The sequence below is a fragment of the Nymphaea colorata genome, chromosome 4 (assembly GCF_008831285.2).
Source record: "Nymphaea colorata isolate Beijing-Zhang1983 chromosome 4, ASM883128v2, whole genome shotgun sequence".
NCBI lineage: Eukaryota > Viridiplantae > Streptophyta > Magnoliopsida > Nymphaeales > Nymphaeaceae > Nymphaea > Nymphaea colorata.
The window spans coordinates 19,444,943-19,462,929 of record NC_045141.1 but is presented as its reverse complement, the minus strand read 5'-3'; the positions used below and the strand labels follow the sequence as shown (position 1 = coordinate 19,462,929).

The window sequence follows — 17,987 nt, the reverse complement described above, 5'->3', positions numbered from 1 at the left end:
CTTTGAGGTTGTGAATTGTAGTTTCCAGTAAAATTGCGATTTCTAAAATTAGTTGTGCCCAAGATTTCCATTACCTAACGAGCCCAAGTAGCTTATTGAAAAACTGTAAGCTTCTTACCTAATCACAGGAAACATAAAATGACCATGTTTCAACAAGAGCATGAAATATTAGTGATGGTGCACTTAACAAGCAGCGTCGAACAGTATTAATGTTCAATAGTTATGTTGGTAATTCAGTATTAACTGCCATTTGAACTTTTTAAAGCAACAAAGCTCAAGAGTTTAGTTGTTTGTGTGCTTCTTCATTTTTAATGTAGTTTGCTGATGCCTTCTGGGCAAATGGCCATTTTAGTATTTAGAGGGTTGATTGAGGTTTACGAGAAGGACGCAAACGGTTCGACATTCCGGTTTGCCCTCTTGGCATAATCTGCCACGTGTCTGTTATCCTGCTCCCAAAAGAGAGAGAGTGTGTGTGTGTGTGTGAATTTCAATTGTATCTTAGATGTTAGGCTAAATCAAACTGATTTCGGCCAAGGAATTGACCTTATTGTGCATCGAAAAGGCAAAATTGCTTCACTGAACAAGTCCGTGGAATTTTGCATAGTAAATAAGTCTATTTGGTACTTACAGTTCTCTTAGAGCAACGGTTAACATTGGTAGAATTGAACAAAGATCTAAATCAAACATTATTTTTAGACATGGATCTTTCAAGTCCATTCCTGTGATAATAATGGTTACAGGATTTTTAGGTCGGGAGTATTTTGAAAATTAACTGAATTTGGTCAATTTTGCAGTTCCTATCTTACTAAAACTATTTTTTAGACCAAAACCCACTTCGTGGAACTACACATACTAATGCAAATTCCATGTCCAAAAACTCGAAGAAACAACATAAAAATCAAGGACTATGATTGTATATAAGATTCTGCAAGAAACCAAGTACCAGAATTTATTAAGGCTTTCAGAACCGACATAAAAGTGCCGTTTAATAGGGTTTTATGTTAAATGTTTGAACCATGATCACATTCATGTAGTCGGTTCAGTACATGGCAATCCAGAAAAAGAACTATTGCAGAGTTGGTCTGACCAGCCAAAAATTGAAGATGATGCTAGGCAAATGCTGTGAAAAGAACATTAGGCTCTGTTTGTTGCACCTTTAGGATGAGTACTGTATTTACTCGACAATACAGTGCATTGAAGTATCAAGTGAATATGACAAACTTTATATATAAAAGCAACAAAATAATCAATTGCCAGGCATCGGGTACATATGACAAACTTTATATATAAAAGCAACAAAATAATCAATTGCCAGGCATCGGGTACATATCAAACCAAATACATCAAACATCCTTTGAAGCAAAATATTTTAGTACATGAACTTATCACCAGTTGACTGGTGACATTAATCTACATGTCAACAAAGCAGAAATCTCATGGCCGATGAAGGACTTATCACCATATTCATCATCTTCGCAAGCAACACATCGAACATATTCTGCAGCAAAAGATCTTCTTGTGGGTCTTACTCCTTGTCACAAAGCTTGTGATGCTACTCCAATTGACAGTGTACCATTGCTTGAGCTGATGCCATGATAGTGTCATGCCAACAGAAAACTGATCCCAACCAATTGGTACTATCAATTAAACATGCCCCCAGCCACTTTTCTTAACATATAATTTATCTGTGGAAGGCAAAAAGAAGATTAGGGAACATATAAAGTGTGGTATTAGAACAACTTGATAACAACAGGGAAACAGATTTCTTGAAGCAAATCTGGTGTTTGTAGATAAAATTTGGTTTAGTTGGTGTTTGTGGTGAAAGCCACCCGGGCTCGTCTGGTGCCCTAATTTTGAACATTTTTATCCCTGAAGGAACTAAAATTTTAACCCGTTATGTTGGGCCATAGAAGGCGTTCATTTTTAACTTCTTAGAACCTTGAGTTTTAGTAGGTAAACTGTTCAACATCCAATTACCATTTATGTTATTATCCATTTAGACTAGCTCTAGCACAGATACGAATTTTACCTGCTTATGGGAAAGACCGATTCTTGTCAGGTCTGATAGCTGCATAATAACAAGAAAAATGTTTTAATAGAATCTCCTAACCACTATGATTGCAGTATCTTAAGTACAATACCTCCTTGAGAGGCTCAGGAGAATCCAGACGAAGTTGTAATATATATTCAGCTCGTTTCTCTCCAATCCCCTTCAGTATTTTTAGATCACAATATAATAGACAAATGTAACAAAACATGGTCAATAAATTTGTTTGCATAAATTAATAACTGAAAGAAATATCTAGATTTTCACCTTCATTTTCATCAGTTCCTTCCTGTAATTACATATAACAAATATCAGTATCTATGATGGTAACAGGGAAAAAGAGAGTGAAAGAAAAATACATGCTTTACAGAAAGCCTTTTCAGGCTTCAACTTACTTGGTAGCAGTATTAAGGAGTGCTAGATACTCTTGAATAAGTGATTTCTGCTTTCACAAGAATAGATTACAAAATTAAGAAAACTTTATGCAAACAAGATTGTCAAAAGTAGAAGTAAAGCACAAAAAAAAATTTTAAGAAAACGAGAAACACCTTCAGACCAGCACTCATTGCATTGAATTTATCAAGTGGTGTTCCGATGTTCGTAAAGGCATCAGAAGAAGTTTTAGGCGTTACGGGGTCCAAAGGAGCTTTGGAAGAATCATCGATGAGAATGTCTTTGAAAGGCGTAGCTGTCCCAAAAGGAAGAGGGGAACAAAGTGCTTCCAAGTTCTCTTTTAGGGCTTTTAGCCTTGCACTTATAGGTGGTGAAGTTTCATCAAATTTTATGCAGAAACTTGTATTTTCCTTGTTGGCATTTGACTCTGCAAAAAAAGAGTAGATTATAGTGGCATGTGAAGGTATTAGGTCCACGTAACTATCGAAAGTTTCTAAACTGTTATTTTATAAGAAAGAACATAAGATGGGAAGTCAAAGCTAGAACTTTTACCATCTGAAATTGATAATAGTTCTACACCAGATGCAATATCAACGGCTTCCTTAGTGGATGCAATTTCAACATCATGCATCCCCTGCTCATCCAGTGGGCAGATAATATTAAAGGGACATGAAACAAGGAACATAAGGCATCAGACATCATAAATTCCTATTTCATTAGTCCACTATAATCCAAGCACTAAAAATTTACCTCCTGTGCTGTTGGCTCCTCTAGGACGGGTAGAACGTCTGAGGTCACAGACTCCTGCATAAATGGTTAGACAGACCAGCATATTAACGTGTAATCCTAACTTAACAACAGAAAAGAGAAACATTTATCAAAATTTTTTCAGTGACTACTAAATTCTGCTAAAGATTGACGAATGAAAGACATAGTTCTAATTTTATGTTAATAGACCGGTAACTAAGACAACATATAATAAGGGCATCATGCATGCGCAAATACTGAAATGTCATTTTTAGGATATTTATCACTTTGTAGAAATGATTGACCAGAGCAACTTAAACTCTCAATATTGAAATGCTATAAACTTGAAGAAGCAAATGAATGTTCTGGTGCTATAAAATGATCAAAGAAAACTCTTGGAGTCTGAAGGGGGCAAAAGTAGGAAATTTACCTCTTTAGGATTTGCGGTGCAAGCTAAAGGCAGCAACTGTTTCCTGCAAGTCCACAATCATACTCAAAACTTGCAGCACAAAAGAACAGAGCGAAATCCACTTCTGCAGATATAATGTTGCAACGACCAACAAGACTGCGTGTACCTTGTCTCAGTTGTAGCAGATGCAACATTTGGTACATCTTTTCTCGAATTGAATTTAGATTTGTTGGTTGCCTTTGAGGAACCACATGGAGCTTGGAGCTTGCATGGAGTTGAACAAGAAAGGAAACTTCTCTCTGCATTTCTGTTCTTGGGGACAGAAGTAAATGGAGACTGCAGCCTGCAAGGAGTAGCGATAGACACCTCTTTCTTTAAACCTGTAGCCATATTCTGTTTTGGCCTTGGGGTGTCTTTTCTATAACCGATCGTACTCTGACATGGGCGTGAAACCAAACTGAGTGTCCATACAGATTCTTGATATGAATTTTGATTCTGGACAAGTAAAAGACACAAAAATCAGCATACAAAACGGACATAACCAAGGGTTGGGATAATTGATTCTAGATGTGCAAACTATTTGATGTTTGCGGACATCCAAAAGTAATTCAGCAGAATCTAAAAGGAACCAAGCAGAAAATCCAGAATTCAAAAGCAGGTTGTCAATAGAAGTTCCCGCCTACCAAGCAAGCGAGCAATAGAGATTGGCTTTTTACACCCAATGAATCTCTTAGAATGCGAGCAAGTTTGCTTTCCCTCCATGCAATCCCATTCTCGCTCAAGTTCAACCCGTGAACAACCCTCAACAGGTCACATAGAGATTTGTTGATTCTAGCACTTTCAATCTTTTGAGAACTGTTTTCAACTTTCTGTTTCACGCCCTCATAACCTACTGAAAACAAACAACAGAAGCAGAAAAATCAACAGCCTCAACCATGAAAATGACTGAAACTTCATGTTTGTGGAAGTCCGACTACTACCTGCTAAATCAATGAAATTCATCTTCCCCACAAAATTAAGTGTGGATTCTTGCTCCCTTTTTTGGAATATCCATACCATCATACCTCTGTGGCACTTCCTTGGAGCCTCCAGAAAACCTTTTTGACTAGTTTTACAACTGGCCATAAAGTTTGAAAACTTTTCATTAAAATCGGAAATGGATTGCACGGGAACCTGAAATCAGATTATGTGCAGCACATCAGAACGAAAAGAACAACTCCAACGTTTTTTGTTTGTTCAAAACGGATAAGACAAAGAAGAAACAGTTAACCACGAACATACCTGAGCAAGCCCCTTCAGTTGAATCCTGCCGCCCTTGTCTTCCCACACAGAAACCTCCTTATCTTTTGGTTCCAATAAATCATAGCAGCGATCCCCGTGTGGCTCGCAACGCACTTCATAACACGACAGCTTTACCATATATGACATTCTGCCACTCGTAGATAGAATTTCGCCCATTGATAATGGTATTAAACCCTGAAAATGACCAAGCCCATCCAGAAGAAATTGTCAAGAAAAGGAAGATGAACATCTCTAGCAACTAGGTTTCAGGGGTACTAGACTTCAGTCGATTAAAAAAATACATGAAGCAATCCAAGAAAAATAGCCACCATAGACTGGGCACTAGCATACACCATTTACAGTTACCTGGATCACAGAATTCTTTCCACTCGTTTTCCCCCCGTAGAAAAGTATAGTTGAATGAAAACCTTGGAAAATGCCAGCAATAAGGGAACTAATTTCTTTTGAAAAAACTGAATCTGCTGCCTCATCCTTTCCGTAGCAACAATCCAACTTGAACGTCTCGCTTTTGCTGCAAAAAATGGAAACAGTATTATCAAGAAACGAAATCTAAGAATCTTGATCCATGAAAAAACGACAGAAGAAAGAGAAAACTTCCTCCATCCGAGTATCTGAAATTACCCAGCTTCACGGTCGGAGAGGCGAATACGGCTCTGTGCGTTGGATTTCTCAACTGGATCTTCAAAAGAAATGCAAGATGAGAGGCACCCATCGGAGGTCTCCGTCTCCCGGCCAACAAGCTCTTGAATTTTTGCTATTATCCGAATTTTCTTGCGTGGGTATGAAACAGAATCGGGGATTTCTTGGCTAGTGGAAGGATCCGCCATGGCAGCCATTGGCCCTGCTTGATGGTAGGGAAGAATTTACAATCCTAAATTTACCATGGAAAAGAATTCTGATAAAAAATACAGAAGGAAAAATTCCTTTCTTCCAGAGAGAGGCTCTGTTTGATGGCAGGGAAGATTTTTGCAGGGTAAAATTAGCCGTTGGAAGATGTGGTTTTTTGGTTCTCCTCCATTTTCAAGTGGGTACACCCCCATTTTTAATGGGGCATCCAAATAACATGATAATTATTTACAAATTGTGACCAACTAATTTGTGTAAGAAACAGAGTAGTATATAAGAAAAATCAACTTCTAACATACTATAGCAGATAACACAATAAGGCATAAGCTATGTGCTACTAATTTATAGCTTAAACATTTGTAACATGATATAACCTATAGTTCAAGGTTGGTGAGCTAGTCAAGCCATTTCTTCACATGCTTTAATAATGTTACCTACAGGGTCAGCAGATTTTTGAGACTATCCAACCTTTGGTCTGAAAGTGAATCTGACATGTGATTTTAGACATCAAAATTCAAAACTCAGTAATTATGAGAAGATCAGTTCGACTGATAAACATGCGGATAAAGGATACCTGTCTTGATATCTCAAGAACAATCAGCTCTGCAATGCCAGTCCCAGCCTGCAAGTGATGAAAACAAAGTTGATAAGATAAAATGACAGCTTTAAATCAACAAAGTATTAACAAACTACAGTTCGTGAAGTTACAGATTGAACTATTGATAAAAAGACTTACTAGTATCAGGTTCTTCACATGGAAGGCAACAAAGAGCAAAAGAAACATAGATACCTTCCCATCACCATTTGATATGAACTACATATTATTGGAAATGTCATTGGATATAAATTTAAATTTCAACTTACCTCAACAGCACCAAGGAGGAGAAAAGTCTGCTCAGCTAGGGATCTGCCAACTAATTTTGGTGCCGCAATAAGCCCAGCAAGAACCACAGAAGCAGTTTCCTGCAGAAATTACACAACAGATAACGGAGAAAATAAGAAGAAGGCAATGAAGTTTAGTAGAACACAAATACATTCCAAAAAAAACACCAGAATAGCTGGCAAGTGACAAAACACAGCCAGATCATCTGAGTTTTTAGCATGACTGATGAGTCAGTGAGTCCTGCTGCAATATATAAAACTGTGCACGCGTTTGTGCATGTATGCAGTACGCACATAGATAAATTCTAACAAACAATTAGAATAAATATGTCACCAAGAGCTTCATCCCATATGCATGTATACATTTAGTATGTGTTTCATATAGATGCATTACATAGAAAATGAAAATCAATGATCTCAAGAAAAAAAACAATGAAAAAAACATGATATATTCCAATAATACCAGTAGTTGCCACTTATTTCAGTATTTTTTCTAACTACAACAAAGCCATTAAATACCGACTGAGACAAGCAATAGGCTTGTCTGCAAAACCGGATGAAAACAGAGACATTTGTTAAGACCATACCGAAAAACAGAACCAACCGTGGAAAAAGAAACAGGAAAATCAAGAAAATATGTTATCAATTTAATTTAGAATGTCATGGTTGAAGATAACATCTAATAATCAAACGACCCCCTTCTTCTCCAACAGAAGAAAGGCGAAATGCACTCTCTACTGCTACAACGATGTAAAATCAGAAAACTTCTGTACGAAAAGGAACTTTTCTATGCATCCATACATCTCTTTGTTCCTAGTTCATCCCGAAGAAGAAGATCGCAAACATTTGGATAAACGAGTTGATTTGGACCATCAAGCATCACAGTAATGAAATTACTCGAATAAGAAGAAGAAAAGATGATGCTTCAACTGGAAAAATACCCAAATCAGGTGATGGTCAAGCCGGTGAAGTTGGAATACCACAACAGAGCAGTCGCCCTTCTCCGGAGACGTCGCCTCTCGCGCAGACAAAGGGAAGTGATGGTGGGGGAGAGGGAGAGAGAGAGTACGAACCTCCGTGTAGGCGATGATGGTTGTGAAGGAGCGACGGCTGGAGTTGAACGGCGGTGGTGGTAGAGAGCACGGCGAGCGATCGAAGAGGAATTCGTACTTTTTTTTCTTTTTTCACCCGCTGCACGGTATTTCCCCCGACAATCAAACGAGGCCGCGAGAGAGAGGCAACGGGCTACAATTCTTGGAATTCAATTTTCAAATTCTAGGGGTGGGCGGCGCTGGACCGCCAGCAGGCATTTGTACATAGCCAGGTTCGGACCCGGATCAGCCCGTTCGGACCTGTACAGGGAGCGCATATGAGCGGGTATGGACTTAACGTTGGGTGGCACCATTTTTAGGCCTCAATTCAAGCTTCACCCAAAAACGTAATCGGGAATAATTTATAATTCATCTTAAAATAGTTGTGAGAAGACTGGCATGATACTTGCAATTGCATTATTAATCATAATTTTAATTTTTGAGTATTGTATTTTGCATATAAAATCACGTTGTTAATGCCATTCTATACCAGTAACTTATTGGTTTCACACTTGTTGAGTAAATTAATTTATCCTGAGCAAAATTTGCTTCATGTAAGTTATGTTTGCATTTAAATTGCACAATAATGTACATTTAGTAATCATTTGGCAGTAGAAACACATTGTAAGTGTCTTATGAATTTGCCTCAACAATGAAGCAAGTTTATGAAGCAATAGTTCTAATGTCTTTTGAATCAGCCTCAATTTTTACAATTTTTGGACAGATTCATGAGACACTTATAAAATATCTCTGTTGTCAAACAATCTCTTAAGGGTCATTTGGTCAATTGAACACTTTGTGAGTGTTTCATGAATTTGCTCTAAACATTGAGACAGACACCTAATTCTAGCACTTCATAAATCTACTTCAACGTTTGGGGTAGATTGACAAAATATTCACAAAGTGTTCCAACTATTAGATAGCCTTTTAAAAATTGTTTGGCAACAAGGAGACACATAGATTATTCAATAAATCTACTCCAAATAGTGGTGTAAGTTCATCAAACAATAGTCCTAGTGTTTTATGAACATTTGGGGTAAATTCATTAAACACTCCTTAGTATTTTTCCTATCAAATTATCTCTAGGGACCACACTCAAGAAGTTGTTTCAAATATTGAAACAAATTTATGAATTAATAGTTCTAATGTTTCATGAACCTGCTCCAATATTTGAGACATATCATTTGATATCGTTCGGGTGTTTTTCTTACCATACGATCCCTTAAAGGCGCATAAGGTAACATGAATATTATGAATGCTGAGCATGCTAAGAGAGTTCTTTTTCGTGGAACATTTAAAAGGATAATAATGTCAAAGACAAACATTATTATACTCTTCCACTCAAATATGGAAACAAATGTCTCTCAAGTTTCTTCAATGAACCTTGTTGAAATTGGTTTCATCTCATAATTTTGGTCAGACACACCATGAGGGTGAGACGGCCTGATAGGAAGCATGAGGGAGAACTTTCTAAACATTTGGTTTGAGACGTTTTCTTCCTCCTTTTTTGAAAAGGCTTTAGGAGTCATTTAGCAGTAGTAATAATTTGTTATTGTTTTATGAATCTGTATCAAAAATTGGATAAATTCATCAAACACCATGTTATAGTATTTTATATGCATGAAACAGTAACAAATCATTTTGATTGTCAAACGGCCTAAGGCATGTTTGAATGTTGGAATCAACTATATGAGACAGACCTTCAGAAGGTGAGGAAATAATCTCAAGCTGTTCCTGTTCCTTGCTCACGACCATTCAAACACAACTATGAAGATCGCTTCAAAACCAACCACCGTAGGATCATAGTTGAACGTAACCAGTTAATACATAAATTGGACAGAATTTGCAAATTTCTTGCTATAGGGGTGATGACTATTGGGGACGTCAATGAAATTAGATGGATCTAACACAATAACAACATCAAAGCACATTGATTTACGTTGAGCAAGAACTTGCATATTATGCGGTGCACGTACATGGAGATTGCCCTGTTAACTTCACCGGGATTTGAGTTTCATCAGCAGGAGATACTTAAAGGTGTTAGCTTAAGTATTTCATGGGACGATGCACACAACATCTAGTATGCTAGGACTACTTAGGTATCTAATTCCATTTGCTCTCTGACATTGTCTTTTAAGTTACGTTTGATAGCTCTTAGATCTTGTATCCAAAGCTGCATCAAATTGTGTGCTTTGGAAGACCATCGTTATAAACAAACTCAAGATCTCAGTAATGGGATCTTAAACCTATGTTACGTATAAAATACTAGGGATTTAAGGTCAGATGAAAAGGGTCCGACCTTAAATCCACAGCTCTGAGCTTCTAGTTATCTCATATCACTGTGGGCGATATGAGATAACTAGAAGCTCATATTTGTGGATTTAAGGAGGCCACCTTTCTCCCAAAAGAAAAAAAATGATCAACCTTAAGTCTATGGTTTTTTACATGTAATATGAATTTAAGATTCAAGCTATGAGATCCATTTAAACTCAGGATCTTACGAAGCACACCTTTTAATGCAACACTGTATCTGAGATCTGAGGCTATCAAACACTACCTTAATATCGATGTCACGAGTAGAACGATAATGTCACTGTTTATTCTTTTCGTTCTCTATGCATTAACTGTCTCTCTCTACCTTTTACTTAATCATATCAAACTAATCTTTAAATTTGATTTTTTTTTCCTTATTCCAACAAAATGACCTAAGCATCCTTGAATATGTTCAAGGGAGGTGCCTAATCGGTACTACCTACGGGTGTTTTGGAGTTAAGAAAAACCCATTTTGGTGATGGTGTGACTCTACTAAATTACTGACCATAGTTAAAGTAAAAGGATGACCTTCTCTTATATTACAAAAGTTGGGGATTAATTTTGTAGATCATATTACTGAGCCAGGGATTTCACCAGCCAATTTTAAACCCTCATCACAAGCTGGTGTCCCATGGCACCGACTCTTTCTCTGTAGCACTTGCTTTTTCATATTTGGAGACTGCAAGGTGGGCAGCAACAACAACTTTATCTCTCTGCGCATTTTAATTTCCTTCTTAAATCTTTCCTAGAGTGGCATAAAGTGGGCGTCAGAAACTTTATCTCCCCGCAAATTTTAATTTCCTTCTTAAACTTCGCCTTAAGAGTAGTATCACTTGAGTTTCCTTCTGGTTGCTCACGATCTTTTGCCAAAGAATACAAGCAACCTCAAGATTGCAGAGACAAACGATTAGAATATTGTTTTGGGGATTTTGGTTTTTTTCTTTCTTTTTTTTTTCTTTTTAGCAAATACATCAACGAGCGACGGAATCTGATCTTAATTTAGATTTGCTTCCTAATTTGAATAGTTTTATATTACTGCGCGAATGAGTGCATTGCCAAGCATACATTGAAACATTTTCGTATTATAGATCAGAAGGGTGACAACTTTTCTTATCAAAACAGTTTCGTGTGTTCTTTTTTCTCTTATAAATCTTTGGTAGCAACAAATGAAGCTTCAAAAGGAAGGACGCGTGCTTTTGATAGCTGGAAAAATGTCTCCAGGATGGAACTTCATCACCTTCATTTTTTGGGTTTCTGCGCTAGAAATGATGTAAGTCGTCACTCTCACACGTTGTCTCAGTAATCCCATTCTGCTCCAGAATAGGGAGTGAAATGTCTCATGCTTGATGGTGGGATAATTTCGATTATGACAAAATCTTAACACTTAACAGTTCGTTTAACGACTAGAGCATTCAGCCATTCAAACCACACAAAACTTTACCTTGGAAATAACTTATGCTGGATAATTTTTGCATCAAGATCGGGTATAAAAAATAACGTATTCCTGCCACCAAACGCCTCACCCAATTTCTTTCATCGCAACAAAAGCTTGGGCCAGATGCCAAGAGAGACCCGCTTGTTTCAGTCAAGGTTGTGGGAAAAAACTTCATGGTATGAACTTTTGATGGGGAAGAGCAATCATATGGGGAGATGCGAGACTGGATTGTTGCCATGAAGTTGGTATAGATCCGGTAAATTTGCCATTCTAAGTTGCAGGATAACGAGCTTACCATCTATTTGAATCGGTAAAACATCATTGCGCCTCGAACAGCATCAAGAAAAAACAACTTAACTGCAACTCAATATCATCTTATTCTAGATATGCAAAAGAAACACAAAAACAACAATAAAGGCAAAATATGAGAGAAGCTACACCACCACAACCTAGCTGTGACACCTTCAAAAGCACTACTCTCAACTTGCTATTATTCGAACTACATGGTAACATCTAAACCAAGAAAACCCTTCAAATATCTACAAAAAAGGAGCACATCAGACGTGTGAACATCAGCACTTACTGACAATCCTTTGAAGTGCATGTTTGATGTCATCGGTGGCTGCTCCAGCTGCTTTCTTGGCCTGAAATAGGTTAAGCCAAAAACTTGCTAACTTAGTGGAACAGAAACAGTATTGAACAGTAAGGTTTGTTCATCTTTAAATCTCTACAAACCTTAGCTCTCAGCACTAGCTTAAGAATTCCATCGACCATAGATGACTTGATAGTTTGAGAATCTAAATGAAGATCATGCATAGCTTGGATAATTTCAAGAAGCAGAGACTCTCTCCATGGGCATTGAATATCTACAGAGACATCTTTCTCTGTGATGGTGACCATCACATCTGTTGTACCATCCTTGCAGAGAACCCACTGAAGCTCAGACCTGGGCTCATTACCAGTTGATGCATTCCTTTCATGTCTGCAATACTTTTTGCTGACAACAGATCCATTGCTGGCATAATTGTCAGAAGTCCTCTCGGTAACATCCGGGCATCTCTTTCTTCTGATCAATTCTTTGTAAGATTCCAATTCCTCTACTCTTGCTTCCAGCTGTTTCAAGTAGTCTATCGTATCTCCAAGGAGTGATGCTTTATCAAGCTGCAAAAGCTGAGAAACAGCCAAAATTTCTGGTTTTGAATTTGTTTTGATAAAGCAACTGTGGCAAAATGAAGCATCAAGCAGAAGAAATTTAGGGAAAAATACGGAACAAGCTACAAAAAACAGTCCCCTGAGGGACAAAAACCATAGAATGGACTTCAAAAGTGTGGCATGCACTAGAGTTTTACTAGTTTAATTACCAAGTCAAAACGGGGACTACAATACATAAAGATTTGTCATCATAAAATTTAGAATTGTTACTAAAAACCTCATAAACAAATAGAAAGGGTGCAAGCTATGTCACACGGATACGGGTACGGGTATCCTATGGGTACGGGTACGGGTACTTGGATACGGCAATTTTCAAAATTTTAGGATACGTGGATACGGTGAATTTTATATTCTAAAAAAATAAAAAGGATAATAAAATAAAAAAACATTAAATTAATAATTCACTCTTACAATCTCATAAGTCACAAGAAAGAAAGTCTCAGATTCTCAAACAAAACATTGTTCATGACCAATCTTATAAGTCATAAGAAAGAAAGTCTCAAACAAAACAAAGAATGTCGGGTTAGTAAAGTGGTTTGGATCGGGTCTGACCCAGACCCGATCCAAAACGTATCCTGCCGTGTCCAAGTGTCGGTATCCAGGTGTCGGAGTGTCGACACTGGTACGTGGCCCATTTTGCCGTGTCCGTGTGACATAGGGTGCAAGTTTAAATTTGAAAATGCACTCTATATTATAGCATGCCTTTCTGCATAAGCAGCTTTCTTTACACGTTCACGCATATGCCACACAAGCCACCAAAATCTAGATAAGTGCCATAGAGATTAGTCATTTGAAGATGATCTGTACAATTTGGTGGAACTCACAGGGTGTATAGCTATTTCCTAGTGGAGTACATTGTCAGCTTTTGCTGATAATATAAGCAAATAGCATGTGTCAAGCATAATAGACCATGAAAAACTAGACTTTTTGAAAGGAGTGTGAAAGACTAAATCTGTGACATCAATGTAACTGATGAGAATAAGAATCTTCCAAGCTGCAAAAAGATATCCAAGCTTTATCAAGGTTATAGCTCGTGTAAAGTCAAGTTACTCAATGGCAGTAATGCAGAACTACGTTTCTGCATCTTGCTGAAAAATCAGGAAAACAATTGCCTATACATGGAATAAGTAATAAATAATTTCCAGAACAAACATGGAACAGTACCATATAATACCTTGCTACTTGAAGGGACAAGTGACCTTAGGACCAAAAATTGTTCTTTTAATTTTTCTCTTCCTCTTTCCTCTGATAAAACATGATTACAGCTAGCACCTTCAACTTGTTTCCACAAAATGTCTTTGTCATCAGCATTGCCTTGGGTTTGATGGCGCTTTTGGTGCATCCAAGCGACTTCAAACAAGACTTTCTTCAATAACTTCTGAGGTGTATCAATTAGTTGCATCTGGTATTTTACACCCATCCTCCATCTTGAAAAGCCAGGATTGTCACAACTGCTGGCTAATGAAGCTTTGAATGAAAAATTGGATGGAGTATCCACAGGCCTTTTCAGAAGTGAATCACGCAAAATATTAGAAAGTGTCTTTGAATAGTGGGAGTTCTTTTCATTTGCACCAGACTTGAACTTGGTATGAGTACATTCTTGCAGTTCTTGCATATACTGGTTCAATCTTTCATTGTGAGTAGGACACACATGCTTTCTGTTATTTACGAATGACTGTGAGATGCAGTCACTTAAATTCATTGAATCATGAGCTGCCTCACTAGTTTCTTCTTCAACTTGCCTCCACATCTGAACTTGGCATGCATCTGTCAATTCATCAAGCATGTATGAATCATCAGGTTGCTGATGTGGATCATTGCCGTTTGAACTGTGACCAGGGGACACCACTTCTTGTACAATAACATGTGAGAAATTAGCAGTGTTTGTTTCAAACCCGGTTTCCTCTTTGGGTGTAGTAAGATCAAGAGAAGAAGGCAAAGCTTTCTGGCTCCCAGAGAATTGGCTGCATTGTTCTGGATTCTTGACTTCGTCAACAAGCATAGGTACAGCGCCTCCAGAATCAATCTTTGTAAAGGCTTTACCTTCATCATCATCATTATCCTCTGATTTTTGTGGGTTGAAAGTAGATTGCTCAGAGCAAACAGGCTTCGAGACCACCAGAAAGAATGTCAATATATGTTGAACAAGCGAAGGCTCCTCTGCCACCTTGACAATCATGTCCAATGCACTTGTCAAGACGCCACCTTTAAGAGCAATACATGGTCATATGAATCGAGGTCAGTGAAAAAAAAATCAGGTAGTTACCAACTCGTTCACGCCAAACTCCAAAACACCATCCGCACGAGGAAAGCAAACAACAGTCTGCAAGCCAAATAATAAGTCTTGTCAAGATTAACTTTTAAGAAGTCTAAGAATCATTCCCCTGAATGATGAAAGTTAGCATAACACTGAAAAAAAGATGAAGGAATTTATACCTGAATGCCAGCACTCTAATGACGTTTACAAGTACCCACATTGAGCGACCAAATTTACATCGAAAAAAGGAAATCAAACAAAATGATCAGTTAGTATGTTGTAGAGCTGAAGAAACCAGGAAAGAGATTTACAGGTCCACAAAAATGCAAACCTTCGCTAACAGAGAGCGGCTGAAATCTTTGCTGTCTGCATAATCGGCGTCACAAAGCCAGATGTGATGACCTGCTGCGAAAGTTCTTCCGGGCAATCTGCATAAAAACATGTCACAAGCATGTGCATTATGTGAAGTGACATAACATGAATGCAGTTCATACAAGGACATGATGCACATAAGGGCCTCTGGCTGATAAAAACTTGGGAACTCCCTCGCCCCCCAACCAGGAATCCCAGCTTCAACCTCATGGCAAGAGATGCACAGTGAGTGTTTAGAACCATGGCCGTCCATAGACAACAAACCAGGGCCTGGCACGAGCCATGAGATAAGAGGGTTTGTGACAACTGGGCTACCAAGAAACTTGGAAAAGATGAAGAAGAAGTTCACCCTTGACCAGGCGCAAAAACGAAGGACATGCAAACCAAGTAGAACCACTCCGCGTCAGTAAGATCTTCTGGAGAGAGTGCAGCGGAAGGCCTCTTCTCCTGTTGGTTATTGTCACCAGCTGACAGATTCTCATACAACTCTCTCAGCTGTTGGCTTCTTTGCAAGCCCATTTGCTCAGCACTAAGCTCCATTGGCAGCACCGTCTTCCTCGTCTTTATATCCCCATTGTAGAATCCATCTCCCCATTCCAGATCCCTACATAAGCCACTCAACTGACGTTAGAAAGCAGAACTACTGATTGAAAATTTACACTGACAAGAGCTCAAGCCATTAAATTTTATTCTATTAGATACAAAACAGGAGTTGCATCAACACCGACTAAAGAGCACCAATAACAGAAATCCGTGCAAAAAACACCGCATTAGCTAATTTTTTGTATACACAAAAGAGCGGAAACTTCTAATTTCTTCACATGGTTAACAGGCGTTTCAGAACTCGAACAAACAACATCCAGCTGCTTTTTTAGATAAAGAGAACTCCATAAGCCAAAGAGAAAACCAGAGAGGAGCTAGAATAGTTCATTTTGGGCTTTGATGAGTACCCTTCTTCACTGGAAAGTGACCAGAAGATGGCGTAGCTCCACTGAAGGCTCTGAACGGCAGCACCAAGTTGTCTTCTGCGCTGGTTCGGTGGCAATACTTCCGGGATTCGGAGTCCAGAAGCCATGTCGCAGCACATAACAAGTAGATATCGTTCACTCTTTTCCTTCCCAAGATAGGAAAAGGAAACTTGAACCGTTATTTTAGTGAATCTTCTCAATGATGTTTGGGGTTCATCCCCTTTTTCTCGAATACCAAAAAAAAAAAAAACAGAACGGGAAAAGAAAAAAACCAAAGACACCAACTCTGATGGTTGAAGTTCGTTCAAAAGGCCTTCGCAAAAATAGGAAAAAGATGCTGCTTTTGGTACATCATTGCAAAAGAAACACTGAGTTTTAGAACAGGACCACAGAATGCTGAAACCCACAATAACGCCTCAGCTTCTAAAGATGGCTATTTGCTAATTGGTATATCTCGACCTCGACGTGCAGTATTTCACGAATGGAAAAAGAGATCAGGATTTGACCAGATACCAAACACTGCGCACATAAGAGAACCTTAAAAAGAGCAGGATTTTGAATGCGATGGGACTGAGAAGGAAGAAAAAGAGACTCCATTACACCGCCACCAAGAAATTATTTTTAAGCATGACGCATCGACCATGTGGAGAAGTTGGAAGCTAGAATTTTAAGTCGTATAAATGCCAAACCATAAAGATACAGGCGTGTGACTAGAAAGAACCTCAACCACAGTGTAAAAAGAAGAAAATGCAGCGGTTCAATGAGGGAGAGGGAATGCTAGCGGCAGAAGAAGCTACAAAGGACGACGTGGGGATCCGCAGAGTCTGTCTCAAAATGAGATCTCGAAACGAACCAAGACTTCGATTTGGAGGAGTCCATCGTCATTCAACTCCCACCAACACGGGAAGCTACGTTGCAGAGGAAATAAATGCGACGGGAAGGCCGATGCCAATTGTTAAACCGTGCCCTTTGGACTCGAAGTTTTCAAGTACCAATTACGGTGGGGGTGTGAAAAACATGGTGGTGCTCTCCACATGGACCACATCAACAGGAACTTAATATAATATTTTCACTAGAGCTCAGTAGCAAACAACAGGAGACCACTGTCCTGTTAGTAAAACCGGCCCCTGTTTTTACTACTTCTCTACTCTCCCTTTTACTGATGATAAATGGAAGAGAAACAAAAGAAATAAAGAGAGCTAATGAAATGAGAGAGAACCCATGAGAAGGAGGGAAGAGTACTGAAAAACTGCAGAAGTAGCTTTGATTGCAGCAAGTCTTTGATGCCCATGGAGAGCTGAAATTGAATGACTTCAGAACCGTTGATTACAGGGTCAATTTGGGCATTTCAAAGGTAAGGGACATGGTTGGGGTTTTCTCAGAAGGCCATGCTAGTCAGGTGCAGTTTTTTTCTCTGATTCTGAGGGAAGGAGGGGGAGGGAGGGGAAAGGGGCCCCTTACACTCCAGACTCTGAAAAAAAGCAAAAGGAAGATTGCTTCAATGTCTGCTCATCTGTTGGGACAAAGACAATTCCACTTTGGAGACTTTCATGAGAGAGCGTTGTGACCAAACAGAAAATTCTCGGACCAAAATGAAAATCCTCGTGAAGGAGAAGCTCATCAATCACCTTTCTGATTGATCTGCACCTCTGCTTCACTGCTCTTTAATTAGTATAAAAATAGCAAAGTTGATTAATCAATGGAAAGCGTTGT

The 17,987-nt window shown here is 38.6% G+C and overlaps 2 protein-coding genes across 5 annotated transcripts; both read right to left on the bottom strand.

The window, feature by feature from the left end:
- Positions 1-1,202: 1,202 nt before the first annotated feature.
- On the bottom strand, positions 1,203-7,891 carry LOC116252181 (kinesin-like protein KIN-10C). Of its 4 annotated transcripts, none has more exons than XM_031626287.2 (18): positions 7,568-7,891; positions 6,609-6,707; positions 6,319-6,366; positions 5,520-5,739; positions 5,244-5,409; positions 4,878-5,072; positions 4,577-4,769; positions 4,280-4,488; positions 3,763-4,091; positions 3,618-3,660; positions 3,191-3,244; positions 2,993-3,074; positions 2,596-2,867; positions 2,443-2,489; positions 2,315-2,336; positions 2,142-2,210; positions 2,030-2,068; positions 1,203-1,685 (listed from the first exon to the last, which is right to left on the bottom strand). In XM_031626287.2, exons 4-18 carry the CDS (start codon positions 5,732-5,734, stop codon positions 1,641-1,643), a joined length of 1,980 nt encoding a protein of 659 aa, XP_031482147.1. In that variant the 5' UTR covers positions 5,735-5,739; positions 6,319-6,366; positions 6,609-6,707; positions 7,568-7,891; the 3' UTR covers positions 1,203-1,640. The 4 variants fall into 4 exon arrangements, with proteins under 4 accessions (XP_031482147.1, XP_049933168.1, XP_031482146.1 ...); XM_050077211.1 differs by having other exon boundaries at positions 7,607-7,891; XM_031626286.2 differs by having other exon boundaries at positions 7,700-7,891.
- A 3,927-nt stretch (positions 7,892-11,818) lies between these two features.
- Positions 11,819-17,422, bottom strand: LOC116253643 (transcription factor EGL1-like). Its single transcript, XM_031628576.2, has 8 exons — positions 16,257-17,422; positions 15,656-15,910; positions 15,266-15,362; positions 15,114-15,128; positions 14,944-15,000; positions 13,852-14,844; positions 12,201-12,635; positions 11,819-12,109 (listed from the first exon to the last, which is right to left on the bottom strand). Exons 1-8 carry the CDS (start codon positions 16,391-16,393, stop codon positions 12,038-12,040), a joined length of 2,061 nt encoding a protein of 686 aa, XP_031484436.1. The 5' UTR covers positions 16,394-17,422; the 3' UTR covers positions 11,819-12,037.
- Positions 17,423-17,987: the final 565 nt, after the last annotated feature.

Coding starts and splice junctions, on each gene's coding strand:
- LOC116252181 (XM_031626287.2), bottom strand. CDS start 5,734: ATGGCTGCCATGGCGGATCCTTCCACTAGCCAAGAAATCCCCGATTCT. Junction 2,337..2,442: donor CTCCTTAATACTGCTACCAA/GTAAGTTGAAGC, acceptor ATGTAATTACAG/GAAGGAACTGATGAAAATGA. Junction 1,686..2,029: donor TCGGTCTTTCCCATAAGCAG/GTAAAATTCGTA, acceptor TGCCTTCCACAG/ATAAATTATATGTTAAGAAA.
- LOC116253643 (XM_031628576.2), bottom strand. CDS start 16,393: ATGTGCTGCGACATGGCTTCTGGACTCCGAATCCCGGAAGTATTGCCA. Junction 14,845..14,943: donor AGTTTGGCGTGAACGAGTTG/GTAACTACCTGA, acceptor ATGATTGTCAAG/GTGGCAGAGGAGCCTTCGCT. Junction 12,110..12,200: donor AGCTAGTGCTGAGAGCTAAG/GTTTGTAGAGAT, acceptor AACCTATTTCAG/GCCAAGAAAGCAGCTGGAGC.